This window comes from Mustela putorius, unplaced genomic scaffold (genome assembly GCF_011764305.1).
Source record: "Mustela putorius furo isolate JIRA1106 unplaced genomic scaffold, ASM1176430v1.1 tig00003853_pilon_pilon_pilon, whole genome shotgun sequence".
Classification (NCBI taxonomy): Eukaryota; Metazoa; Chordata; class Mammalia; order Carnivora; family Mustelidae; genus Mustela; species Mustela putorius.
The window spans coordinates 24,015,290-24,042,974 of record NW_025422005.1 but is presented as its reverse complement, the minus strand read 5'-3'; the positions used below and the strand labels follow the sequence as shown (position 1 = coordinate 24,042,974).

The following is a 27,685-nucleotide window of genomic DNA, read 5'->3' as shown; positions in this document are numbered from 1 at the left end:
GCTTTGGGTAAGTTTGCAGAAAGTTGAGATTAATACATCAGGAGTTGGGGGGCATATTAAGTTTATTATACCTATTACACAACCAAATATTGATAATGATCCTGGTATTCAGAGATGTGTGGGCTAAAGAAAAAATTTGAGAGCAGCCAGTGTATAGATGGCATTTAAAATCATGAGACTTGATGAGATCATCTGGTGAATGATTACAGACACACAAGAAGAGAGGGCGCTCTGAGCCTTGGGACATTCCAGCAATAAGAGGTCAATGAAATGGGGCGCCTGGGTGGCTCAGTGGGTTAAGCCGCTGCCTTCGGCTCAGGTCATGATCTCAGGGTCCTGGGATCGAGTCCCACATCGGGCTCTTTGCTCAGCAGGAAGCCTGCTTCCTCCTCTCTCTCTCTCTCTCTGCCTGCCTTTCTGCCTACTTGTGATCTCTCTCTGTCAAATAAATAAATAAAATCTTAAAAAAAAAAAAAAAAAGAGGTCAATGAAAAAAACAGTAGAGAACAGTGAGAAGGAGATGCTGGTGAGGTAAGAGGAGAGTCAGAAGGGCACTGGTGTCCTGGAAGCCAAGTGAAGATAGTGTTTTTAAAAGTAGGAAGGTGACCAACTGTGTCAAGTCAGATGCTGCTGGTCCAAAGAAAGATTGAAAGTTGGTCATTGCTCTTAGCATCCCAATACAAGTCAGGCAAAAACGGGACGGAAGTGAATTCAATAAATGATGGGAAGAGACGGGAATTGGAGCCAGTGAGTACAGACAAGTCTTAAAGAAGTTTTGCTGTAAAGGGGAAAGGGTGTCCGATCAAGAGAGTGTTGGTATTTATTTCCACGCTTTTAAGATGGGAGAAACAGCAGGTATGACAGGAACAATCCTGTAAAGAGGGGAAACAGAACGGAGGTGGGGGGATTACTAAAGCTCTCCCAGTAAACAGACAAGAGGTGATGGTATTTGATGGGTAGCAGATCCAGAAAGTCTCTCCCTTTCACAAGCTAATCCATGTCCGTTGAAGAATTTTTCTCCGTACACCTGCAGACCCTGGCCCAGTGCCCTGCTCTGCGCTTGTTGAATTAGCCCGAAGAGACCCCAAGCAACCGCTACGCGGTTTGTTTCATAAAGGGGGGTGGTCCTAGCCCTGCGCTCTAGGATCCGGACTTTCGAGCTCCAGACCCGCTCCCTTCCTTCCTCGCCTCTGCGAGTACACCTCCGCGGTCCAGGCCGGCGGACGTGGCCCCTGGCAGCCACCGTATCCGAAGTCAGTTTGATAAAAAGTAGGTGCTAGTGGGGGTAGGGCTAACACTTGGGGGTGGACTTGAGAACCGAATTGAGTGAGGATTGGGCCGAGAGTTCAGGGGCGGAGTTTAAGAGCGAACTCTAGACAGAGAGTGGACCGAGCTCATGGAGGCGGGGCCTAGTGATGAGCCGGGGCGGAGATTGGGCTGTGGGCGGTGTCAGCGCGAGGATTGGGCCGGGCGCTCTGGGGCGGTGCTTGGGAGGGGGGGTAGTGCCGTGTCGGAAGTCAGAGGTCAGTAAATAGTGGTGATGTCATGCAGGCAAGATGGCGGAAGGGTGAGCCCGTCATCCTGCTCTCGGGCGTTGGGGCCTGAATTCTCCCAGGGTCGGGGTGCTGGGCCAGGGTCCCTGTGGGGAACAGGAGGCCAGCCCGGGAGTGGACGGGGCTGAAAGGGCGGGGTGGAGTCTCAGTGCGAGGGGGTGGGGAAACGGTCTGCCAAGTCTGGGCTCGCGGACCACATCTCTGGGAGAAACTGAGACCCGATCATGCGCGGGCAAGAGTCGCACCGCAGGGCCGCCAGATATATCTGTCTTCGCAGGGAGGACGTGGGCTGGTGGCGGAGCTGGCTGCAACAGAGCTACCAGGCAGTCAAGGAGAAGGTAAGCCGGGCCGGCGCCCTTCCTCCGCCAGGGCCTCGCGCCGCCTCATACAAGCAGGTCCAAGCTGCCCCGCCCGACCAGTGTGGGCGCTGGGCCTCAAAGATGAGCCCCACCCGGGCCCTACTGTTACCCCTGTCGGTCTTGGGGAGGACTGACCCCCCGACTCGGAGCAGTGTGACACAAGCCACGGTGAAATAACAGATTGTTTTAAAGGCCAGAGCTTCCTTTTTGTAGGAATCCATAGGAAGAGCAGTTTATTCCAGCTAAGCAAGTTCACAGCTTCGTAGAAGAGAGAACCTTTGATCGATTACAAAGAAGTCTGCAATAGAAACTTATTTCTGTAGTCATTCAAATACTGGAATTCCACAGCTAGCACTCTGACAGGTCCTGAGGGTGCAGATGCTATCCTGGGCCTCACAAAGCTCACAGTCTGGTGGGGAGGCAGCAATCCCTGTGGGATGATGAGTGAGCCTTGGCTCTGCCAATAGACAAGGCTGTTGTGTGTTTCTGTTCCACCCCATACTAGTTTGTCAGAACCAGCCCAAGTGAATCCTGGAGGAAAAGTTAATTACTGTTTACTTCAAGAAATTGGGGTGAGTCCTGCTTCAGGGCAGACTCCAGGAGGCTTCTGATCTCAGTTAAATCAGTCCTTCTGCTCTGGGGGTGCATTTTAATACCTCCTTTAGACCGCATACTCCTGTTTAGCCTCTCAGCTAGCTACAGCCTAGCTAATCTGAGAATGTCCTGAGTTGTTTATGTTGTTGTTGAGGAATAAGAGAATTTCACACTGAAGTTTAATTGAAAAGCTCTCAAAGGACCTCAGAATACTGTTATGCGATCTCCTGGAAGGAGAATCTGACATTCATTCAGCAACTGGGGCGAGGACTATCTGTGTGTTGCCCTCGAGGCCGGTCTTACCATAACTCATAGATAGTTGGTTGGCTTTCCATCTTTGTTCTTGGGAAGCTCCCTGTTTGAGGCCAGGGTGTGGATGTTGTTTCTGCCTTTGACAGTTCCCCATTCAGAAAGAGGGGACTTAATTTCCCTCTCAGCTAGTTACTGTTACATGAACTTGTACAAGTTATTTAACCTCTCTAAACCTGAGTTCCCCATCTGTAAGATGGGAGTACTAAGAACACCTACCTGATAGTACTGTTGTGAGGATTAAATAATAATGTGTGTAAAGCACTAGGAACAATACTTAGCACACCGTAAGTAGTATATAAGCATCAGTTATTTTTATTAAGTCCTGAGGAGGGTGCTGGGGAAACCTCTTAAACACCACTAGTCCATTTTTACTTCCATTTTTTCCCTTGGTCATTCAGTGCTTTTCTGGCCTTGCCCCCCTTGCCTTCCCATTGCAGCTCCATCTAGAATACTCAGCTCCCAGGACCCTCAGTTCCCTTGCACCCCTAGCATCCATTGCCCTAGAGACCACGGTTCTGAGTTGGTGCTGTGATCTGTCTTCCTCTGCTCCTTCCCTCCTCCTGCAGGCATCGTGCTTGTTTGCATTTACGCACAGACACAGATAAAGGCATTGCTCCTTGGTCCAACCCCAGATTCCCCAAGCTTATTTAGGCCTGAGCACCAGCCCTCAACAAGCTTTTTCAGTCTCTGATTTGCTTTTCTTCCCCTTATCTTCGAGAAATTTTCCCCAAACCTAACTCTTCCCTCCAGTGCTCTGTTCAGCTACTTCCTCTTTTTTACCTCTAGGAGAAACCCTCGCCTCCTACTTTTTATATTTGAAGTCAACAACATGATCTCTCATAACTCCCTCCCCATCCCTGTGGCCACCACATGTGAGCTTATCGGTAAACACACTCAGCTTCACCTACCACTTGCCAAATCCATCAGGTGGTTTTCAGCTCTTATCTTCCTGGGCCTTTCGGCTGCATTTGACACTAGTGATCACTCAGCCTCTTTCTTGAAACTCTACTCCTTTGGCTTTGTGGCTTGCTTCTCTCTCAATTCTCCACATCTCCTGGCTCTTCTTTCCTCACTGTTGCGTGACTTTCCCTTCTTACCCTTTAAAGGTGTGGTTTTTGAGGGGTCTTGTCCTCAGCTCACTGCTCTGTTCACTCGACAAACTCTTCCTGGGAGACTTCTCCATTTTCACGATAGTGTGATTCCTAGTCCTTTTCTCTGATCTTTACTGTTTGAGAATAACTCCTGCTGGATGACTGTCCCAGTTAGTTAGTCCCTTCCCCAAAGAAAAAATCACCAGAACCCTCAAAAATGCTAATACACACACACACACGCACACACAATGAGAAGGCTTGCCAGGGCAAACACAGGTAGTATGGGAAGGTACCCCGCAGAGTGGGTAAGGATGAAACAAAGCAGGGCAAGACTCAGACCGGAGCTGATGGCCTGCGGTCTCATGTCATCTGAGTGCAGGACGAGTGGCATGTCAGTCTGACAGAAGCAAATATCCATTCTGCTCTATGGATGAATAGAATCCTGGCGTGGTAGAACCAAGAACCCGTCAGAGAGAATCCAGTCCAGTATTTCTCGACATCCCCTTTGTTGAGTATAAAAACCACACACCTTTTTACTGGCATTAAATTGTCAAGAATTATTCATAAATGCTTTCTAAGCTAATGTGACAGGTTCATGAAATTTTTCAGACAAATAATTTCACATACTGCCACATATTTCGACTGAATCTCCCTGTAACAAAAAAAGGAAAAGTAGGAACACTTTCCGTTGATTAAAAAAATCACATACCTTTTCTTCATGTTATTTGAATTGAAACAAACATCACAACTTAAAGCATATCAGAGCAACACGTCAGACTCTGTTTTGTTTCCAGACAACATGTGACCCTTCCCCAGCCTGCTCTTGAACCACTGACAGGGCCACCTCCCTCATTTTATAAGAGAAACCCGAGACTTGATGCCCCAGAGCTTCTAAGTGCTGAGGCTGAGACTCATCCCCATTCTCAGAGCAGCAGGAAGTCCTTCTGTGTGCTGCTGTTCGGTAATCCCAGGTCATGGGCTTGAGACAAGCCAGCATTGTTTTTGTGCCATGGCACCTGAGTTTTCCATGTCTTTCTGGGACGGAAGAAGCCCAGAGAACAGGAACAAAGGGTAGTGGTGCCAGCTGGCTCTGTCATCCCTCTCTTGTCTTCCGTAGTCCTCCGAAGCCTTGGAGTTCATGAAGCGAGACCTGACGGAGTTCACCCAGGTGGTACAGCATGACACAGCCTGCACCATTGCGGCCACAGCCAGCGTGGTCAAGGAGAAGCTAGCTGTGAGTACTGCCTCTGCCCTTGGAGTGACTGTCCCTCCAGCTTGACCCGACCCAGGCCCCCGGTGGGGACACCCCAACCTTTGTACTACTAAGTAATTGTTTCTGCCCAGAGGCTCCCACTTTGAAAGAATGGTGTCTGTCGAGCAAACAAGCTACGTGGAAGAAGTATTAACAGGCTGTCCCATTTTTTTATTGTGTCAGCAAATGTTTTCCTGTTAGCAAAGTCATTCATTATAGATAATTTCGAGAATACCTTAAGTAAAAGAAAAAGACCTAGAGACACCCTTAATTCCATCTCCCAAAGATAACAGCTGTTAATATTGGGGGATATGTTCCTTAGGTCCACTTTCTTTTTCAAAACTGGAATCAACTGAATGTCATGTTTTGTAACCTACTTTCTGACTTGATCATTGCAAACCACGCTCTCCAGCATCATAAATGGCCTGTTACTTTGCTCTGTAGGTTCAGCCAGTTCCTAGGTTCCTACTGCATTTTTTACTGGTACTATAAACAGAGCCACATTGAACATTCCGATTGCTAAATTTTTGCCCTTAGTATTTTCTTTATAATAAAATACTGGAAAAGATCATAGGGTGATTACAATTTTAGGCCTTGTGATACTTATTGCAAAACTACCCTCCAGAAAGGCTGTGCCAAGTTATATTCTTACTGGCCCTGTTTTTATTGATCAAAGAAAGACGTATAGCGGATTGCAAGGTAGGAATTAGATTCTAAAAGTCAGCATGAAAAGTGAAAGTTGTGTATGGTTGGCTATCCCTGCAAATTTCAAGCTTCTGATGAGGTATAATATACGGGTTTTGTATGAACAGTTTCTCCTTTAGTGTTGGGACAATTGCACTTTCTTCATTTGAGCTTCCGCTGAACCATTTGCCCTGTGATTAGAGGCCATGTTATGAGAAACATGTTTTGGAGTTCTTTCCACCAACCTTATTTAGTTAACTCTTGTAACTTGTTGTAAATTACTGTCTGCCTGCTAATCCCAGCTGCTGATGGGCATGGATGACAAGGAGTAACCCTGCTGATCTGCTAGAGTCCAGCCAGGAGCACAGATGCCATTCGTTTCTTCCATTTATTCATTCCTTTTCTTCATTCATTGATTGTGTATCTGTGCCAGCATGTGCCAGCACGCTCCTAGATTCCAGCTGTATAAAATGCTGGGATAGCCTCATCAGGAGTAAATATTATGGTTTCCATGAGGTTTAGAGCTTGGCCCTGTCAGCATCCCATCTGTGCTTTGCTTCGAGGCCATTCTGACCAGTGTGGCTCAAGCTCTGTGTCCCATTTGCCCCTTCTAGCTGATCCATATGTTGGCCCTCAGCTGGTCCCAGGTTTGCCTCTAGGCAGGGATATCTGTTCTCATCCTGCCCGTATTTCCCCAGCCTTTTGTACAAAATGTTCCACTTGCTGAATAGCCATGATGATGAAATTGTAATATTACAGTACTGCTGTTTGGTAAATGTTTGTTGTATGCCAGGCATTGTACATGCCTTATCTTTTTTGTCACAGCAGCCCTCTCAAGGAAGTCTGTTTATCCACATTTTACAGATCATGAAACAGACTCACGGAGGTTTAGGTCTCCAAAAGTGGTACCTTTCCCACTACTCTATCCAGAGGTCCTCTTCCCCACTTACCGTGTATGGCAGGCATCCTCTCCTGCCAACTTTTGATCACCCTGACTGGCCTTGAAATTTTGATGAACCAATCAGAGAGTTCTTCTCTGACTTACCCAAGCCTACTGGGTCCCCATTCCACACCCCCATCTGGTGTACAGAGGGACCCTGGCTGCCTCTGTTCCTTCTCCAATCCCAGAGATGGGGTGAGAGGTCATGAGCACATCCCTGGTCCCCACATAGAGAGCACACTTTTGCCCCTGATGCTTCACCCCTCAGTACCCATCCCCTAGATTATAGCCTGCTGCTGGGCCACCTGTTTCCTCTGCCTGCTTCTCTCTGCAGACTGAAGGCTCCTCGGGGGCAACAGAGAAAATGAAGAAGGGGTTGTCTGACTTCCTAGGGGTGATCTCCGACACCTTTGCTCCCTCACCGGACAAAACCATAGACTGCGATGTCATCACCCTGATGGGCACACCCTCTGGCACAGCTGAGCCCTATGATGGCACGAAGGTATCCATTACATGCATCCTTCTCTGCAGGTGCCTACCAGCACTGGGTTCTAGCTTCCAACGTGCACTCACAAAAGTGATACGTGTTCAGGCCAGAAAATAAACATGTGTATGTAACTAAATTGAAGAATACTAGTAAGCAGAAGTATAATGATTCCTAAATCCATAATCCCATCCCTCAAGGAGAATCACTGATCTCTCTTTGGTGTCTAACCTGTCCTTTCTTTTTGTTTGCGAGCATTGGTAAAGATAGTTTGGATTTTTTTCTTTTTACCCGAAAAGGCACTTTATACCTGCCATTTCATAACCTGCTATAAAAAAAAATGTTTAAAATATATTAGCATATTTCTTAATTACCATCATCGTAATGTCTTTGAATTCTTGCAAGTAAAGATAGCATCATTATTCATTTTCCTCGTGTTGTACATTTAGATTCCCTTCAGCTTTCAACCGTAATAAGGACTGCTCTACGGGCATGATCCTCTCAACACTGAGGTTAAGGCTGATTTCCAGTGGGAATGAGTGCATGGGCCGAGGATGTCTTCAAAGCACCTAAATCAACCACAGCGGCAGGATATTTCTTACACATTTTATCTTCTCAGCATTACTTCTTACATTTCAGAGTATTTTCTCCTAAATGCACAGTGTGATGTCACGGCAGCTGGGCCTTCGTAGCATTTTTACCACATTGAAATTCCATTTGAAACACAATGATTTTTCAAGTATTATCACTAATACCACCACTTAGTGACCATTTGAGTAGAAGTGTGAAATTTCTTAAATTGTAGGATTTTAAATTCTAACAGCAGTGGATCACAAAGGCCCTTGCTGAAGTTCTGATGAAGACAGCCAGTCCTTGCTTCACGTAATAGGAAGGAAGGTGAGGTTTTCTGTTTGTCACTCCTGTGACCTTAACAGGAACCCAGGAGGTAATTCATTTGGCAGACTGCTATGAAATTTAGAAATTCTTGGGGCACCTGGGAGGCTCAGTCAGTTAAGCATCTGCCTTCGGCTCAGGTCATGACCCCAGAGTCCTGGGATCGAGCCCCATATCAGGCTGTCTGCTCAGTGGGGAGTCTGCTTCTCCCTCTGTCCCTCACCTCTCTTTCACTCTCTCAAATAAATAAAATCTTTTAAAAAGAAAAAAATATTAAGAAGTTCTTGATGAATGGTTTTAATTTGAGGGAGCTACATTCCTTCAAAATTTACCCATAAATTTGGGCTTTATTAATATATTTGAACTAACATTTTTCAAGTTTCACATAATTCAGAAGCATTTTATACATATAATTTTGTAGTCTGCTTACACTGTATTTTCTTAGTTCCCAAGGCAGAATAAATACTAGGGGAAAGACTATTTTTCTGAAGGCCCCAGTTTTGCCCTCATAGCACAGTGCTCTCCTCTCTAGCCATAGGGTGAGCTGACGAGTGCCCCGTGAGTCTGGCAGCCAGCAGGGGGAGAAGCTGGATTGAGGTTGACTTCTAGTGGGAGGATATGTATAGGGGAGGGACATCTTCAAAGCACCTAAATTAAACAATGGTAGGGTCTGCTCCCAGAGAGGACATGTGTTCTCTACCTAGCACTCCAGAAGTCCTGTTCTTTGTTTCTTACAGGCTCGCCTCTATAGCCTGCAGTCAGACCCGGCAACCTACTGCAATGAACCAGATGGTGAGGGGGCAGCTGTGAGGGGGCAGGCCTGTAGGGAAGCGAGATGGGGGGATTCTGGGATGAGCACCCTGTTTGTCTCTGATAGCATAGGCCCGGCTCCCCTGTGTGGAGGGACAAGAGTGGGGCTAGAGCGCACCTTACATGTAGCGGGATGGGTTGTCAGTCCTTTTTCCTCCCTGAGCCTGAACTGTGTTCCTCCTGGTCTACAGAGACTTTACTCCACTCCCTCCCACTCCGCTCAGGCCCCCATCCCACCCCAGCCCTGCTGCCCTGTCTGCCTTCTCTTGAGCATTTGTTTGCCAAGCCCTGTCATGCAGCAAGTCCCAGGCTGGGAACTGGAGCTCAGAAAGAGAAACGGGCAACCGTGGAAGCAGTGATAGTAGGGATGGAGTCCTGCTTCCATAGATGGGAGCCCAGAAGGAAAGCATCCAGCCTGACCTGGGGAACCTAGGAGGTGACACTGACATGGAGGTTTTAAGGGTGAATTAGGAGTAAACTAATTTCAGGGCACCTGCCTGACTCAGTGGAGCTTGCAACTCTTGATCTTGGGGTGCTGAGTTTAAGCCCCGCATTGGGTGTGGAGTCTACTTAAAAAAAGAAAAGAGAAGTAAACTAATTTTACTTTTGGCAGTGGGAGAAGGCCTTTCAAGCGTGGTGACAGGATATTTGAAGCTTCTGCACTGGGGAAGGCTGACAAGGGGGCATGTGAGGGAAGGAGGCAATGAGAGCTGTCGGTGGGGGCCCCGTGGGGGCCAGATCAGAAGGGCTTTGGGTGCCAGACTAAGCAGTTTGAATTTTGCTCTGTATGCCTCAAGGTAGTGGTTCTTAACCTTGTTTTAGTCATAATGGTCTTTAAAAACCTGCTGATAATGATAAGCCCTCCCTCCACAAAATTTTATAATGCAACAGGGGAATTCTTTGACCCTCTGAAGCCCATTCTTGGGTCCTAGCTTAAGAAGCCCTCCCTAGGAGTGCCTGGGTGGCTCAGTGGGTTAAGCATCTGCCTTTGCCTCAAGTCATGGTCTCAGGGTCCTGGCATCTAGTCTCGCATCGGGCTCTTCTTCAGCAGGGAGCCTGCTTCCCCCTCTCACTCTGCCTGCCGCTCTGCCTACTTGTGATCTCTCTCTCTGTCAAATATATAAGTAAAATCTTTAAAAAAAAAAAAGGCCCTCCCTAGGGGCACCTGAGTGGCTCGGTTGGTTGAGCTTCCTACTGTTGGTTTTGGCTCAGGGTCATGAGAGCAGGGTCCTGAGATCAAAGACTCAGAGAGGAGTCTGCTTATCCCTCTCCATCCCTCTCTGCCCCCCTACTCACTTGCTCACGCTCACTTTCTCTCTAAAATAAATAAAATAAATCTTTAAAAAAATAAATAAATAAAAACCTCTCCAGAGGGCATACCTGCCTGACTCAGTCAGCTGATCATGCAACTCTGATGTCAGGGTCGTGAGTTTCAGCCCCACATTGGGTGTAAGAATTTACTGAATAAAAAAGTAATGGGATGCCTGGGTGGCTCAGTGGGTTAAAGCCTCTGCCTTCGGCTCAGGTCATGATCCCAGGGTGCTGGGATCGAGCCCCGCATCAGGCTCTCTGCTCAACAGGGAGCCCGCTTCCCCCTCACTCTCGGCCTGTCTCTCTGCCTACTTGTAATCTCTGTCTGTCAAATAAATAAATAAAATATTTTAAAAATAATAATAATAATAAAAATAAAAGCCCTCCCTAGAGAACTACTGAAGGGTTTTGCGGGCTGGGGTGATTAGATTTTGCGTTTTGTGGAAGAATCATCAAGCATGGTTGTAAAGGGTAAACTAGAGAAAGACAGAAGATGGGCAGACTGGATAGGAGGCTTGGTAGGAAGGCCAGAGCCTAGGGAGTGGCAGGTGCATGGAAGAGGGCAGTGTGCATACGAAGACACTGAGGAAGTGGAATGCAGAGGGATCGGATAAGGGAGGAGTCCAGGAGGGCCCCCAGGGCTCTAGGGGATAACCACGTGGGACAGCGTGGGAGAGAAGAAAGTGAACACACGTGGGGTTTGCTGCGCTTGAGCAGGCAGGAGTGTCCGGAGCACACCTGGACCCCCGGATCTGGAGCCCAGAAGGGTAGCTGGGGCCGTGAAGATGGAAGAGTTGTCAGCGGAGGCAGTGGTTGAAACTTGTGGTTTAGTGGAGCTCATCTTACGGGAAAAAAGAGAAGGAGAAGAGCTAAGGAGAGGAAAGGAGGAGCCCACTGAAGACTCTGGTGGAACAACTGGAAGGGTAGGAGGAAAATCACAAAAGCCCAAGAAGCCAGGAGAGAAGAGGGCTCCCAGGATCAGGAGATGGATTGGTCACATGAGGGAGGGCAGAGAGGTAGCCTTTAGACTGGAAACATGGGGCCCGTGAGGACCTGAGAATAGTGGTTTCAGAGAGGAGGGGGCTCAGTGGCCAAGTGTAGTGGGCTAAAGTGTGAGCAGGCTTGTGAGAACATGCAGACTACAGGCCGTCCTAGAGATCACTTTTCAGTGCCTTGCCATGATATCAGTGGGGCCTACTACCCCATTACCCTTCCGGACCCCCCACCTTTGGCAAAATGGCTTTGGAAAAAAACCTTAAGCTTCCCTCACTGTCCTTGTCCATGCTTAGGTGTCTTTTCTGTAGGCCTAGTGTTCCCTCTCCAGACCCAGGAAACTGACCATCAGTGTTTGTCCCTCTGCAGGGCCCCCGGAATTGTTTGACGCCTGGCTTTCCCAGTTCTGCCTGGAGGAGAAGAAGGGGGAGATCTCAGAGCTCCTTGTAGGCAGCCCCTCCATCCGGGCCCTCTACACCAAGATGGTGAGGGCGCAGCTGGCAGCACCTCACCCAGCTTTGGTTTCAGGTGTCGGGAGGTGGGAGGGACATATCCAGAGTCACTCCGGAGTCATCTGGCCCAAAGAGCCATCAGAGACTCTAGAGGCAGACCAGCCAGGTCCTAAGCTAAGAATCCACGTGGGTAAAGCTGATTTCTGGCACTCATGTGAGAAATGGAAGGGCCAGCAAAGCCTAATGGGAATTCTTTTCTCCTTCCTTGGCCAAGCTGGGTCGGGAAGGTGGGTGTAGGGGTGGAGGGTGTAAGTGCTCTGAGAAGAACCGCCCAGCCACTTAACCACATCTGAAATCCAGAGCAGCTATGGGCAGGCTGATAAGACTGGGGGCACAGACCCTACACAACCACTCCCAGAGTCTCATCTCCACTGTCCCCTCCCTCCAGGTCCCAGCAGCTGTTTCCCATTCAGAATTCTGGCTTCGGTATTTCTATAAAGTCCATCAACTAGAGCAGGTATGCTGGCCTGGCCTGGGAGGTCCTCCACTCAGCCCTTGGGGAAGTAGGCTGGATTTTGTTGAGGGAAGAAGGGGCACCTGGTACCAAGAGCTCTGGGGTCAGGGCCAGAGTCTGGGAAGAGCTGGCTCTGACCGCTTCTGGCCATCTTTTCCCACCCCCCAACACACTCAGGAGCAGGCCCGGAGGGATGCCCTGAAGCAACGGGCAGAACAGAGCATCTCTGAAGAGCCTGGCTGGGAGGAGGAAGAAGGTAAGAGATAGTGAGAGGTGGTGGGCAAGTAACAGGTCCTGTCGTGCCTCTGGGGACCATCTGGCCATTCTGTGAGCATTCTGCCAGAAGAGACCTGATACCCAGGGAAGCATAGGGCATATATACAGCATCTGTATATGCTGAGGACAGGCTCAGCTAACAAGGGAATGTTTGCCTGGGCTGGTGGAATTCCTGGTTCAGGTACAGAAATCACTGGGTCAGGAGCAGCAGATTCCCCTGCCAGCCCGTGGACCAGCCCCTTCAGAGTCACGTGGGATGCTGACTGGAATTCCAGATTCCCTTCCCACCCCCCACCCCCCATTCTAAAGAGACTCTGGAGGGATGTGGCCAGACTTGCTTTTTGCTTCATGCTCAAGCACGGGAGCCCAACACGGGGCTTGAACTCGTGACCCTGAAATCAAGACCTGAGCTGAGATCTAGAGTCAGACACTTAACCAACTGAGCCACCCAGGCACCTCCAAACTTGTATTTTTTTTTTTTTTTAAGATTTTATTTATTTATTTGACAAACAGAGATCACAAGTAGGCAGAGAGGCAGGCTGAAAGAGAGAGAGGAAGAAGCAGGCTCCCTGCCGAGCACAGAGCCCGATGTGGGACTCGATCCCAGGATCCTGGGATCATGACCTGAGCCGAAGGCAGAGGCTTAACCCACTGAGCCACCCAGGCGCTCCCAAACTTGTATTTCTGACAAGCTCTCCTCGTAAAGTGCATGCCTAGCCGGGTTCAGGAACCATTGGAAAGTGTTGGCTTACGGAGGTAGCCGAGCATCCTCTACCTGGTAGCTTGGCTTAGGCAGTAAGTTAGAGCCACTGTAGGCCGTTAACACATCTATTAAGTGTTCTCCTTATTAAGGAAGGTTAAGTGTTTTGTCTAAGATCATGCAGTCAGGATATAGCAGAGCTGGTCCTGAACCCAGAACTGATTTACTGTCAGATCTTAACTTTCTAATCTATGACACCACCTTGGGCTGTGCTGCTGGAAGCTGAGTGTCCACCAGCCATATGCTAGGCCTCATGGGTAGGAGATTTTTTGACCGACAGGGAGTATCTGTGGATGAACCATAATGGGGAGAGGATGAGGAAGCTGGCACCCTTTAGTCTTGACCAGAGTAAGCTTTGGCAGGAACCTGAGGTCTGTCTGCAGAGCGCTCCAAGATTGCCTTGGGGCTGACCAGGGCACATAGCCCTCTTCCCCTTTCTCTCTCGACAGAGGAGCTTGTGAGCGTTTCACCCACGTCTCCAAAAGAGGCAAAGGTTCCTGTGGCCAAAATTTCCACATCCCCTGAAGGAGGACCTGGCCCCCTGAGCCCCTGTGAAGAGAATCCTGTGATTCCAGCTGAGCCTCCTACAGAGGTGACCCCGTCAGAGAGCAGCGAGAGTGTCTCCCTCGTGACGCAGATCGCCAAACCTGCTACTGCAGCCGAGGCACCAGGGTTGCCCAAGGACCTGTCCCAAAAGCTTCTAGAGGCATCTTTGGAGGACCAGGGTCTGACTGTGGATGTGGGTGAGACTGGGCCCCCGCCCCCAGCTCCGTTGAAGCCCCACACCCCTGCTGGCCGCCCCAGTGGCCCAGAGCCGAGGCCTCCAGCCAGAGTAGAGACTCTGAGGGAGGAGGTGCTCACAGACTTACGGGTGTTTGAGCTGAACTCCGACAGTGGGAAGTCTACCCCCTCTAACAATGGAAAGAAAGGTAAGTCAAGGCCAAAGCCCTGGTTGGGGGCGGCGGGGGGAGGGGGGACTAGCATTGCTAGTCTGTAAGGCAGACTTATGTCCTCACCCCTTGGGAGGATCCCAGCAGCAGTTGTCCTTCATTTGTGATACTGATGATGATGACAGCTGCTGTCTGTTAAGTGTTTATTACCATATTTCATGCATTTAAAATGTACCTGTTTTCTGAAATGAGGGTGCATCTTACAATCGTTAGGGTCTTAGTTTCAACAAAGTAAGGTTTGTGCCAGGTTCGCTTAATTTCTCATTACATCTCACAGCCCAGCGAGGTCAGTATTATTGTCCTTTCTTATAGTGAAAACAGTGAAGCTTAGAAACATTAAGTAACTTTGCTCAAATTCACATGACCGGGAAGTGGCAGGCCCAGATTCATACCCGGGTCTCTCGGACTCAGAGCCCGTGCCCTTACCTACCACCCTGTGCCAGTTTCCCTGCATTTGGACGATGCAGCCTTGTGCTGGGTTGGAAATCCCTGTGACATTGATGGATGTCAGAGGTCTTCTCCCCTGGGTGACCTCAGGCAAGTCATGTAGCTTCCCTAAGCTTACTGCATTGTTATGAGTTTGAAACATAAACAGCACTTAGAGGCACAGTTGAAAAAAGAATAAAATGAATCCTCATGAACTTGCTGTGACCCAGCTTAAGTAATAAAGCTTTAGTTTCTTATCTGTGTAATGGAATTTTAGACTGGAGACTGACTTTTTGTCAAAGGGGAACCTCTCTAATTCCTGGAATTAAAGGACAGTGATAGCTCTGGTGTTGACTTTTTTGCCACATCCAGACTGCCTCTTCAGAGATAGCTGATTGTCCGAAAGGCCACTCCACACACACACACACACACACACACACGCACCAGCCTCTCCTGAAACACACATGCATGCGCGCACACACACACACAGTCTCTGCTCACACGCGTACCAGTCAGCCACAAAACTTGCCCAGCAGGTGAGCCCATGTCTGCCAGCGCAGTGAGGACTGGTTTGTCGCAGTGGAAGGGAGACTGGCCCCGCCCCACCCCTACCCTGCTCCCTGATGGGAACAGCAGTGTAGGGTTTCCAGTTTCCAACACAATGCTTCCCTTCTGGCTCTGGTTCAGTGAGGTCATCCATTGAGCTCCTACCTACTCTTTATGAGACACTGAGGAGGGAGGGGCAAAAGCTGCAGTCTTTATGATGGAGCATGAAGCAGTATGGGCCAGGCTCAGTGCTGGAGTTCAGAGAAAGAAGGAACCTCCGGCATTGGCAGTTGTTTCACCGAGGAGACGGGCGTTGTAGAGGAGAGGTGGAGAGTTTGGGGCAGGTGCAGGGGACTTGGTAGTCCCGGATGAGGGACCTGTGACGCGTGGATAACAGAGGCCACGGGGCACCTTGCAGGAGTGGTGACGGAAGCCCATTTTGTTGCTGTATTATCTCCCAGGAGAGAGGGGAGCAAAATGGATGGATGGATTAGCTCAGAAGTAGAAATTAAGAGCCTAACCTTAAGGCAAACTTGGAAGGTTGGACTTGGCCTGACCGGTACTGAGAGCTTTATATGTCGGGGCTAAGGACTCGGGCTCTAGGGTTCAGAAAGTTCTGGGTCCAAACTCCAACCTTGCTCCTAAACCATATGACTTGAGAAGTTACTGATCTTCTCTAAGCCCCATTTATTCAATACTCTGTAAGTTGGGGGTAACTGTTTCACGATAAGCCCTCATTCAGGGAGGAGATCTGAGTAGAGCCCTGTTTTGGGAAATGATAATAAGGAACCATGTCTGAGCACTTATTATGTCTGTATAGGTCTGTGCTAAGCACTGTATATGCACATCATTCAATCTTCACAGAAGCCCAAGAGATCGGAGTAATTTTCCCCATTTTTTTCACTGGAAGGAAACAGATCAATCACCCACCCACCAAGTATTCAGAAAAGTGTAAAACAGTGTTTGGGGAAGGTGGAAGAACAGGTGATGCCCAGAAGGCAGTGGGGGGTTTGGCTGGGTGGTGCAACAGGCCCATTTGAGGTAGTGGTTATGTAGAACTGGGCCATGCGAGAGCGGGATCAGAAGAATTAATGGTGGGTTGAAGCGGGACAAAATGAGATTATGGAGAAGCTGTAGCACGAGCTCTCCATCCCTCTGCTCTCCTGCCTCTGACACGCTCTGGGGTTGGGGGGGTTGCAGGAGGGCTGGGGAGTCGCTGCAGAAGACCCACTAGAAGCAATTGTCATCACTTAGTTGGGGGAAGCTGGGGTCTTGGACTAGGGGGGCCCAGTGGAAACAGAGTAGAGAGAGAGGATCTTTTTTTTTTTTTTTTTTTTTTTTTAAGATTATTTATTTATTTATTTGTCAGAGAGAGAGAGCGAGCGAGAGCAAGCACAGGCAGACAGAGTGGAAGGCAGAGTCAGAGGGAGAAGCAGGCTCCCCGCGGAGCAAGAAGCCCGATGTGGGACTCGATCCCAGGACGCTGGGATCATGACCTGAGCCGAAGGCAGCTGCTTAACCAACTGAGCCACCCAGGCGTCCCGAGAGAGAGGATCTTAAAAGAATGAAGGCTTGGAGACAGTGACTCCTTTTCCCTCTTATGTCCATATCCTTAGAGGACAGAGGAGAGCTTGGTCCCTGCGCGCAGCAGAGTCTCCTGTGGTGGCCTCGCCACAGGGTTTCCCAAGGTCCCGCGGCAGTCACTGTCATTGTAGAGCTGCTTCCTGCCTTCATTTTGTCCCAAGATCCACTTAATCTCAGAGCCTGGACTTAGCCTGCTCAGGTTCCCTCAGCAGGAGGGAGGAGGAGAGCTGGGGATAGGCCTGTGGCTGCGAGCTAGGAGGAGCCCTGGGCTCACGGCCCTCCTTCCCCAGTGACTGGCCTGACAGTGGCTTTTGCCTCCATTTCTTCTCTGGGGAAGCAGAGTTCTGGTTAAACAGAATAAAATGAGTTGAGTGACAACACTGTGAGATTAATAATCACCCGAAAATTCCCCTTTCTTAAAAAAACAACAGCAAAACTTCATGAAAGCTTAAATTGTTTTGGCATGAGTCTGTTCTCCGCCACGCGCACGGTGTCAGGGAGATCTTAGCACTCTCGTCGTGTGACAGGACAGGATGGGGGAAGGAGGCACATGAGAAAGAAAGCCCTGATTCTCATCTCTGCCACTCGAAGCCTTCATCTCGTCCTCTAAATCGGGACTGTTCATACTCGCCTCAGAGGGTGGATAGGAAGTGCTCCAAACTGTAAGCTGATACTCTGTTTTCCACCCCTGGAAGGGCTGCCCTTGAATTTAAAGCCTGAAAATGAGAGTTTCACATCCCTGGAGGGCAACCTGAGGTCAGGGAAAGCTGTCATGGCCACAGCCACAGCTCTGAGATGAGGAATCCTTCAGGAGTTGGGCTTCTGACCCACAGAAAGCTCAGTGTGTGCCACCTGAGTGTCCCAAAGACATAGGGAGACTTGGATGTGGCATCTGAAGATCCGGGCCTCTGTTGCTGGTCTGCCCTGGCCAGTCACGGGGCCACATGCAACACGACTTACCTCGGAGACAGTGCCTCTGACAGCCCCATTTGCTAAATTCCCACCATGTGTACATGTTACGTGCACTTCACGTTGCTATCACTGTTGTATCTTAGAACTGCAGGCCCAGGCCTACAAGGAGTCCCCAGGTACCTATTCATAATGCAGAATTCTGGGCCACTTACCTGGGCCTGCAGGGTCTGAATGAGGGGGGTTGGGGGGCAGTCGCCTGCATTGTAATCTCCTGTGTGGTTCTCTGCAAAGAGGGTGGTTTTATCCTTATTTTATAAATAGACTGAAGCCCAAAATAACTTAACCCAAGACTGTACAATAGATAAAAAAGTAGGGATTCACAGGTCTGCGTGGCTCCAGAGACCAGGCATGATCTCACAAGGCTGCTTGTGGCCAGCCAGGTGGCTAAGAAGAACAACAGTACAAGACCCCTTATAAGGACCGTAGGGGTGCTTGGGGCAAGGGTGTCAGAGCCTGGGTCCCTGGTGAGGAGCAAGCTGAGCAAGAAAAAGCAAGGACGTGTTTATAGGTCATGTTGTTGAGAGATCAGGGACCTACTCTTTTTGAAGGTGCTTTTAATAGACAAGAAAAAATACGAAGTAGTTTATGTTCATTTTAGGGAAAAAAGAAAAAGAAAATTACCCACCAACCTCATCTCCTAAAGGTAATTCTTGTTAGCATTATTGTGGGTATGTTATGCATCTTTTCTGTATGTGTACAAACATCTCGGCTTATTTTTTAATAGAATCATGCTGCATATACTTTTTTTCCGCATCTACTTTTTTTAAAAATCTATTTTTGTAGTTTTCTTCTTAGAATAACTTTCACGTGTACATTTTTTTTTTAATATTGCCTGTAAGTCATACCCAAATGTGCATGTTGAGAGCAGTGATTGCCAAACTTAGCAGACATCGGAATCACCTAGAGCAGGGATTAGTAGAGCTTTTCTCTCTACGGCCAGATCACAAACGCTTCAGTCTGATGGAACGCCCTCAGCTCTGCTGTCGGCGCAGGAAAGCAGCCGTGGCCAATAGGGAAACAAATGGCAATGGCCCTGCTCCAGAATTTAATTTCCCAAAACAGGCAGTAAGCTGGATTTGGTCCCCGCGCCTCGTCTGCCAACCCTGCTTTAGAAAAGGATTCCATGAATATTTATTGAGCACGAACTCTGTATTCCAGGCACTTGGCAGACCTGAGAAAGGAAAACAAAGCTCCTGCCCTCGGGGAGCGCACATTCCAGTTCCTCTGTTATTACAAATAAGCAGAGTCAGTCTCATGCTGTTGGTAAATACAACGGGGAAAAAACAAGTAGTTTAAAGTATAAGGTAGGATGGTTTGGGGCAGCGGAGGCGCCTGCGTGGCTAGTTGGTGAAGCGGTTAAGCGTCTGCCTTCCCCTGGGGACGTGGTCTTGGGGTCCTGGGATCAAGCCTCTTATTGGGCTCCCTGCTCGCCGGGGAGCCTGCCTCTCGCTCTCCTTCTGGCCACGCCGCTCATGCTCTTTACCTCACTCTCTATCTCAAATAAATAAAATCTTCTTCTTTTTTTTTTTTTTAAAAGATTTTATTTATTTATTTGACAGACAGAGAATACAAGTAGGCAGAGAAACAGGCAGAGAGAGAGGAAGGGAAGCAGGCTCCCCGCTGAGCAGAGAGCCCAATGTGGGGCTCGACCCCAGAACCCTGGGATCACGACCTGAGCAGAGGCTTTAACCCACTGAGCCACCCAGACGCCCCCCAAAATAAAATCTTCTAAAAATAAATAAATAAAGTAGGACTGTCAGGGTAGGCCACATTTAGATGGGACGATTTGAGCAAGGGTGTGAAGGAGATGAAGTTGGCCTGTGGGTGGATGTCTGAGGAGAGAGTTCTGGGTACAAGGAAGCCCATGCAAAGGTCCTAAGGCAGGAATGTGTCTGGTGTGTTTCAGGACTAGCAGGGTCAGTGAAGGTAGAGTGGAGTAAGTGAAAAGGAAAATGTTCTTTGTGTATTTCTTCTGGAAGATATCTGTGGCTATGGGGAGCCTCCACACCAGACTGCGTCACTATAGTAACTTCCTTTTTCTCACTTAATAGTTTTAGACTGTTTTGCCATGTGTATGTGTTCTGCAGCCTAACATTTAAAAGTCTCATAATCTATTATGTGACTATACCATTTATTTTTAAAATTCCCTATCAGTGAACTCTTAAGTTTGTTTTTGTTTTTGTTTTTTTAATTTTCATCACTATAAACAGCACTACAGTGAAATTCCTTTTGGTTAAATCTTTGACTCCAGGATTTTTCCTTAGAATAGATTCCCAAAAAGGAGGATCACTGAGCCAGAGTGACAACAGAATGTGAGACCTTTGATGTATATTTGCCAGGCCCTTTTAAAGAGTTCCGTCACCCCCAGCTATAGACTGTCCATACATACCCCCTCCCGCCTTTCACGCTGTGGATCTCGGTTCCAGGCTCAAGCACGGACATCAGTGAAGACTGGGAAAAGGACTTTGACTTGGACATGACCGAAGAAGAAGTGCAGATGGCACTCTCCAAAGTGGATGCCTCTGGGGAGGTGAGTGGGCCTGGTTGGCCTCAGGGAAGCAAGCCCGATGATCCCAAGGTCTGAGGACTCTCCCCATTGGGCCCAGCCATCCCCTAAGGGTGGATCCCTGCTCCTCTCTGAGATGGTAGTTCTGGGAAGGGTGCTGGAGCCTCCATTCAGGCCCTGAATTGTTCCCATCAGCAGGCTCTGCTTGCCCTAAGTTCCAGGATGGATGGTGGGAGAGTTCCTGACATTAGCTCTGCATGAAAGTCACCTGAGGAACTACTAAAAAAAACGCAGGCTCCAAACCCTGCCCCACATCTTCTGATTCATGGTCCCCAGCGATGGGACCTGAACAGATTTCCTGGCCTTGGGGCAAACGGCAGTGTGATCTAGGGCAAGTCACTTAACCTGAGCTTCTGTTTCCCCATCGAAAACCTAGAACTGGCCCTAGACGCTTGTAAGCTGTGATAGATAACACACCTAGACATGTTAGGCATCGGGCCTAAGACATGGGAGTAGCAGTGAACATTACTGAAGCCACCACAAAACCCAGTCCAACTAGAAGCTCAGAGGCCTTCCTACTCTTAGGCTTCTCTACCTGCCAGAGTCGAGTGGGTCATTTTGAATGAAAGACAGGGAGAAAAGCTCTCAGAACTACTAAGTGACAGGACTGAGGCTCCAGCCCAGACATCTGATTCAAGTCAATGTTTCTTCCACTGTCACCCAAGAACCACATGAATCCTTCCACCATGTAGCTCATGAACCTGCTGTAAAGAGGGCAACAGATGAGAGAGACAGGCAGGGCCTCGGTTTTCATATTGGAAAACTGAAGCCCAGGCAGAGGTAGAGACCCACCCAAGAGTCTTTGGCTCCTGTGACCTCACTATACCCAGAGCAGAGAAGGCCCCTGAGCCCCTCTCATGTCACAGGGGCTTGATGCTTTCTGTGTTTCTACGGCCCTCTGTAAAACCTGACAGCTGGTTACGTAAGCAGAGTCATTCTACCGCCTCTCAGACCCGGGATCAGCTGACAGCAGGCCGACAGAAAGTGCCCTGGGGACACTTGAGCTGGGGGAGCAGGGTGCTAGAGCCCCTGAGGAAGACCCTGTGAGTGCCCGAGCCCAGTGCCACCTTGCTTCTGGTTACAGTGCCCCTCTCCAGTTCTCCTTAAGGGACTGACCAACATGGCTCCTGGAGGCAACGTGTCCCCTTCTAGCATCCAGTGTTGGCTGGTGAAGCATTTCCTTTGGGTCTGGAATAATCAGAGCAGCAGACCCACCACTTAGGCGGAGGGCAGCTCTGCTCCCCAGACACATTCCTTAAGACAGTGGTTCACTCTCCCAGAGGGCAGGAGGGTATGGTCCCAGGCGAGGCTGGGGTGGGGGGGATGGATGGGCTGGTCTTTGCAGGGGGGGGTGTTGCGGGGGGGACTATGCAGAAATGGAGGCAGCAAGGGGAGGTTGGGCCTGGGCTTGACTCAGAGGAGTAAATATGTATTTGTGCTCTCCATTATGCCCTTCTGTCTGCAGCTGGAAGATGTCGAGTGGGAGGACTGGGAATGAGGGGAGCCGGAGCGTGCAGCTCCCCCGCCCACAGAACCTCCCACCCTCTCGCTCGTCTCCGCCCAGCCCTGGAAGACACTGACTGAGAATGTCCCCCCAATGGCCTCTGTCAACTAGAGCTCTGGGCACAGATTCTGGGTGGCTCCTTGCTGGTCCTTTGGACCTCTGCTCACATCCGGGAAGGGGTTCACTAAATCCAAACCAGGAACTCTGACTTGTGCCAACCATAGGATGATTCAAGGGGGAAGAGACTTAACCCCCTCACCAGAAGAGCCTACATTTCTCTGCTGAACACCCATTGTTCTTAGGGACTCTTGCTGGGAAGTCCCAAGGGATCATTTTAGCCCCTCTACCTGTGTAGACGGAAGCTAAGCACCAATCTCCTGGAGGAAGCGGAGACAACACTCTGTCCACCCATAAGCAGGCAAGGAAGGCCATCCCACCGTCCTTGGCTAGACCGGGATGGCAAGCACATTCTGGTTCCTAGCCCAGTGAGTAAGAGGCATTCCTCTCTGGGAAACTTGCCTCTCCTGGGGAATCTCTCCCTCCCAGGCATTTTCCATTCCCAGAAAGGTTCCTCGTGGTTCCAAATCTAGAGACCAAACCCTGAGTTCCCATCTCCTTCCTCTTGTCTGGCCCAGGCTGGTATGTCCCCATGCCTCTCCCAGGGCTTCTTTGTGTCAGATGCACCCAAGTCCTTAGCCCAGCTGTGCCACCAGCAAGAGTCTGCTCTTGCATTTCTTCCCCTCCCTGAGAAGGGAGGGGGTCACTTCAGGCCCTTCTGTGCATTGCCTGGCGGGATACCTTGTCCAACCAGCTACCCACCTCCACCCCCCTGTAGCTTAGGACACAAGCCAGCTACCAACAGTACAGAGCAGCGATCGAAGCCGAGTACTTCTGACTCTGGTAAGCCCAGCTTCTCCCCCTCAGCCCTTCTGCTTCTTGAAGGGATATGCTGGGGGTGAACTTCTTGAGGCTCTCATCAGGCTTCTGCAAAAGCTCTTCTTCCTGAAGACTGACCCAGTCTTTGTGGCTCTCACCCTCCACTCTGGTAAAGCTGTTCCTCTCTTGGGGGAATGAGGGACTGCAGGAATTCCTGGAGACCCTGGTGCTTCATGATGCTGCTCGGTGATTCTGGTACTGAGTCTGGTTTATTCACCAGTGATCTAAAGGGAGTGTGGTCAGGTGTGCTAAGAGAGTGGCAGTCACTTCCACTCCAGACCTTCAGTGAGGGGGTGGGATGGAAAGAATGTTGAATCTTTTTTTTTTTTTTTTGATGGGATGGGGTTTTTCTCTTTGTAATTATTTTAGTTTAATTAACCTTTTGGTTGTTTGTGCAATATTATATATTTTAAATTATAATGCATCTCCCCAGAGTATTTTGTAGCCAGGAAAAGAAAAAAGGAAAAAAAAAAGATTCTAACAGCTGTTAGTTTTGTAATTAAAAAAGAAAGAAAAAAGAACTTTGTCCTGAACCTTTTCCAGACTTGCCGTTAACAGCATTAAAGAGATTCAACAGAAGCTGGAAGGTGTCTGGGGGTCTATTCTTATCCCCAGCAGTGGCTGCCCCAGAGGCAGGGCAGGACAAATACAGTGTGCAGGCTGGCTTCTGGCGTCGAGCCTGGGGAAGGGGCAGGGATGGCAGCAGGGGTGGTCTGGGTCCCTAGGAGGTCCCCTGTCCTCACCTTAGACTCAGCTTAGACTCTGGGGTGAGGCAGAGACCCGGCCCCCAGCAGGCCTCTCACTGAGGCAAGGAGTCAAGAGGCCGTCTCTGCATTCCCAACGCTTCTGCTTTTATTTGGAAAGGAAGTTGCAACAGCGATGGTTCCAGTTGCTCTTGGTCACTTTTCCCCTCTCCTCCCCGGTGTGTGTGTATGATTCTGGGGTCTATTTTTCATTAACTTGAGTTAAACACCTGTGTGAAAATCACTTGTTAGCTGTAATAAAAGGGAAGTCTGAATGAGGCCCTCTGGTTGCATGAAGATCTTTTAAGGGAAAGAGAAGTAAAGCTGGGGAGGGTGTAGGTAAGTTTCAGGAGAGAAGTAAAGTGTAAAATACATATCAGCATCTTAGAAGCGGGTTTTTGGGTTTGCTTTCTCCCCCTGCTTTATTGGGGAGGACTTGCCATTGCTTTTATCAAGTGCTTGCTAGCCACGGATGCCAACTAACTTCTTCAATTGAGGGCCGGAGGATCATATCTGGTTCCAGGAGCCGCTTGAGCAGGTCCTGGCATTCGGCCGAGATGCCCAGATGAGTGGGGAAGGACACCCCCTTCTGCTGCTGCCACAGCATCTTGGGGATGTCTGTGTCGTCAAAAGGTAGGCTGGCACAGAGCATGACGTACAGGACCACACCCATGCTCCAGATGTCCCCCTTCTTGCTGTCATGGGGGATTCCCTGCAGCACCTCGGGCGCGGCGTAGGCTGTGCTGCCGCAGAAGGTCTGGCTCAGCTCTCGGCGTGACTTGGGCAACACCTTCGCGAAGCCAAAGTCAGTCAGCTTCAGGTTAAAGCCCTGCAACAAGGCGTTCTCACATTTGAGGTCCCGGTGGGCCACACCACAGCCATGGCAGTAGCGAATGGCCTCGACCATCTGACGGAAGAGGGCCTTGGCCCGGCTCTCGGGCAGTGGCCCCCCATTCAGCACACAGTCAAAGACATCCCCTCCTTCAGCCAGTTCCATCACCAGGTAGATTTTCCCGTCAGCAGACTCCAGCATCTCATACACCTGGATGATGTTCTTGTGGTCCAGGGTGCGAACAATCTGGAGCTCCCGAGGCAGGAATCTCTGGATAAATTCTGAGGAAATGGGAAAAGATGTGGGGTATCAAGTCCAGAAGGGCATAACTCTCCACTGTCTCCTGCCTCCCAGCTTCTGTCTGCCCACCGTGTCTGGTTCTGGTGCCTGGGTTCCCATTCAATCGTAAAAGTCTAGCTGCTTGGACATTGCAAAAAATGCTCACACTTATTTTTTAGTTAATATATTATTCAAAGGAACAACTCCCTGTACCCTCAGGGACTATTGTGAGCAACCTGTGAAACCACAGATATCAAAGTGCTTTGAGGGATTTTAGACAAAACCACTGAATCTCAGGTATGAGGCCTGATTTGCCCACAGCGTGGTGGGCCAGCTCCTCACACACCTGCCTCCTGACCCACGGTTCCCAAGCCCTGTCTTCCTTTTTCTCACTTCCGCCTGCCTTGGCAGCAGCTCCTATCCTCTGCCAGCCTAGGCCAGGGCCTCTCTGCCCATCTCTGTGGCGGACAGAGGGAACAGGGAAGGCCCAGCAAGTTGGGGTTGTGCCTCTGAGAACCCTTTACCTCCCGCCACTTTAATCTTGGGGTTTAGAGGTGCAACGTTCCTGGACAGCCAGCATCCTCCTCTTCCCCACTCCTCTTCCCCGGAGCCACAAACTCCCCTGCACTCCTTGGTTCCAGACCAAACGGGAGGAGGGGACGATCCTTCCCAACTGGAGGAAGTGCCCACCCACCTCAACCAGCCCTCCCTTCCTCCAAAGGGGCCCCAGCTCACCTTCTGGCCCTCCCATCTTGTCTATAATTTTAATTGCCACTTTTCTTTGGTGTTTTTTGGAAAATGCTTCTTTGACTTTTGAGTAGGTCCCTTCCCCAATGGTCTTGCCCAGCTGGTACCCACTGGAGAGCAGAAAGTCCTCCATGCTGTCTAGCGCCTCCTTCCTTCCTATCACCCTCTCAGCTCATGCTGCCTCGGTGAGGCAGCTCTACTCCACCATCGCCCTTGGCCTGCTCCTTTTCCCCCCAAGGACTTCATGCGCAGCCGCCCCCAGCGCTAGAACATTCTCCGTCTGAACACAGCAGCCACGGGTGGTGGGGAGGGAGAGGGCCAGACATTTTAAAACTCCGGCCCAATTGTGATGTAAATGATGTGTGACCCTTGGCCAAAATTGTCAGTGCCCTTACCTGCCCTCACCATCACCACCACCAAACCCACCACGGGTTAAGTCCTCGCCGCGCCTGTGCCCCCGTCCCCCAGGCGGGCAGGGAGTCGCATCCCGCCCCGGGGCGCTCGGGGGCGTCTGCGCGCTGCCCGGGATGAGCTGCTCCTTTTCGTGGACGCCACCTCGCGGCTGCTTGCAGCCGCCTCCTGCGCCCCCATCGGGCTGCCGGGGGTCGGCCCGACCCAGTGCCGAGGCGCCATGGCCGGAGCCCTCCAGCCCCGGCTCGCGGCCGCACTGAGTGCCGGGCCTCCCGAGTCGATGGGGGTGGGAGGGAGGGTGGTTCCCCGCGAGAGGAACGGGCTCTGTGAGGTCAGCGCGCCGCGGCCCGGGTCACAATGCAGCCCGCCCCCTCGATGCCCGGGGCGCGGCGCGCCGCAGACACCTGCCGGGCTCCGCCTGGACCGGAGCGTCCTCCCGCGGCCAGGGGTCCGGCAGCTGCTTCCAGCCTGGGACCGGCCTCGGCCTCCGGCAGGTGAGCAACGGCCCAGGGGGCGGGCGCGGGCAGGGGGCGCCCGGCGGCCCAGGAGCGGCCTGACTGCCACTCCCCTCGCAGAGCGCCCCGGGGCCTGGACATGAGTGCCCAGGAGCCCCCGCAGGGTCGAAGATTCCCCATTGAGGCCGGAGACTCCCCTGGCCTTGCCGCCGCCCCCGAGTCCCAGGACAGCCCGGAGCCGGTGGCCACGGAGCACAACCCGGTCAGGTGAGGCCGGCGCCCTCCCCGTCGCCCCCCCCCTCCCTGCCGCCCCGACCGTCCCCGCTGTGCGGGGCCTCCGGACCGCCTGCGTCCAGGCTTTCCCTGCCCATAACCCCGTCCCGGCGTCAGGGCCTCCCCCACCCTCCGCCACCGCGGAACCCCCGTGGGGGCGGGTTGGCCCGGGTGCAGTCCCCAGGCGCGTTCCCAACAGCAGAGGCGGGGCCCCACTTTCCTCAGGCCGCTTCGACGCTGCCCGGGCTGCCACTGCCTGACGCTGCTGCACGTGCCCATCGACGTCTACCTGGCCATGGGCGGGAGCCCCCGGGCCCGCGCCACCTGAGTGCGCCTGCGCACGGCGGCTCCGCGGGAGCCGGGCGGGGACGAGGCCCACAGCGGGCCACCACGCTGAGGTCGCGCGCGCCGAGCACGAGACAATGATGCACATTTTAAAATAAAAGAATGATGCACATTTTAATAAAGCACAGCATAAACTGTTCTTTCCACTCCGGGCTGGCCGTGTATGTCTGTCCCGTCCATCGGTCCGCAAACTGCTCCGCCCCATCCAACAGCTCCTTCCTCTTGGCGGCCTCCTCCCTCGGACCTAGCCCTGGAGGCCGGCCCTCCCCGTCGGCCCAAACGCCCTGCACCCAACTTCTTACTGATCCTGACCCCTTCCAGGATTATCTTTCCCCTCGGCCCCTGGCCTCATCCTTCTCCTCATCCCTCTCCTGGGTTTTCCAATGCAATCCGCATAGCTGTGCTAGATTCCGGGGGTCCAGAGAAGCTCCCGACTGGAGGGGCTGGACAGACAACTCAGAATAAAGAGAATGGCCAACCACACCCGCCCATTTAATGCTCCCGAGTTGGAATTAGAGTTTGCTACCTGCTGTTCTGTGACCCTGGGCGGCTCAGGTTAGGGGCCATCTAGAGCCTGATTTCTCCTAGGAATAGTGGAACCAGAAAAAGATTGGGAGAGAAGTCGTTTGAAACACCTTGATTTCTCATTCCCCTTTTATAGGCGAGGGAACAGAGCCTGAGACACTTGCCCAGGCTCCCGCAGATGATGGTTGATAGGCTAGCACACTTCTCAGTGTCCTCAGACTTAATACTCTAAAATCCATCCATGACCCAAGTATGCCTGGAAGTATAGCATTTAGCTGAACAAGTATTTTCCACTTTCCAGTTTTGTTTTTT

General features: G+C 50.8%; 3 protein-coding genes across 8 annotated transcripts; 2 read left to right on the top strand and 1 right to left on the bottom strand.

Moving 5' to 3' along the window:
• Positions 1–1,207: 1,207 nt before the first annotated feature.
• Positions 1,208–23,785, top strand: BSDC1 (BSD domain containing 1). 5 transcript variants are annotated; one of them, XM_013046444.2, is made up of 11 exons: positions 1,208–1,269; positions 1,831–1,891; positions 5,027–5,143; positions 7,120–7,287; positions 8,901–8,955; positions 11,647–11,762; positions 12,178–12,246; positions 12,421–12,499; positions 13,729–14,208; positions 20,184–20,287; positions 20,459–21,714. In XM_013046444.2, the coding sequence occupies exons 3-11, from the start codon at positions 5,048–5,050 to the stop codon at positions 20,522–20,524; spliced, it is 1,233 nt and encodes a 410-aa protein (XP_012901898.1). In that variant the 5' UTR covers positions 1,208–1,269; positions 1,831–1,891; positions 5,027–5,047; the 3' UTR covers positions 20,525–21,714. The 5 variants fall into 5 exon arrangements, with proteins under 5 accessions (XP_012901898.1, XP_004740969.1, XP_004740968.1 ...); XM_004740912.3 differs by lacking the exons at positions 1,208–1,269; positions 20,459–21,714 and adding exons at positions 1,479–1,567; positions 21,789–23,785; XM_004740911.3 differs by lacking the exon at positions 1,208–1,269 and adding an exon at positions 1,479–1,567 and having other exon boundaries at positions 20,462–21,712.
• Positions 23,786–23,919: 134 nt separating this feature from the next.
• Positions 23,920–25,875, bottom strand: TSSK3 (testis specific serine kinase 3). 2 transcript variants are annotated; one of them, XM_004740908.3, is made up of 2 exons: positions 25,353–25,875; positions 23,920–24,619 (listed from the first exon to the last, which is right to left on the bottom strand). In XM_004740908.3, exons 1-2 carry the CDS (start codon positions 25,495–25,497, stop codon positions 23,958–23,960), a joined length of 807 nt encoding a protein of 268 aa, XP_004740965.1. In that variant the 5' UTR covers positions 25,498–25,875; the 3' UTR covers positions 23,920–23,957. The 2 variants fall into 2 exon arrangements, with proteins under 2 accessions (XP_004740965.1, XP_004740966.1); XM_004740909.3 differs by having other exon boundaries at positions 25,760–25,875.
• Positions 25,876–26,027: 152 nt separating this feature from the next.
• Positions 26,028–27,002, top strand: FAM229A (family with sequence similarity 229 member A). Its single transcript, XM_004741564.3, has 3 exons — positions 26,028–26,269; positions 26,351–26,497; positions 26,729–27,002. Exons 1-3 carry the CDS (start codon positions 26,133–26,135, stop codon positions 26,829–26,831), a joined length of 387 nt encoding a protein of 128 aa, XP_004741621.2. The 5' UTR covers positions 26,028–26,132; the 3' UTR covers positions 26,832–27,002.
• The last annotated feature ends 683 nt before the right edge of the window (positions 27,003–27,685 follow it).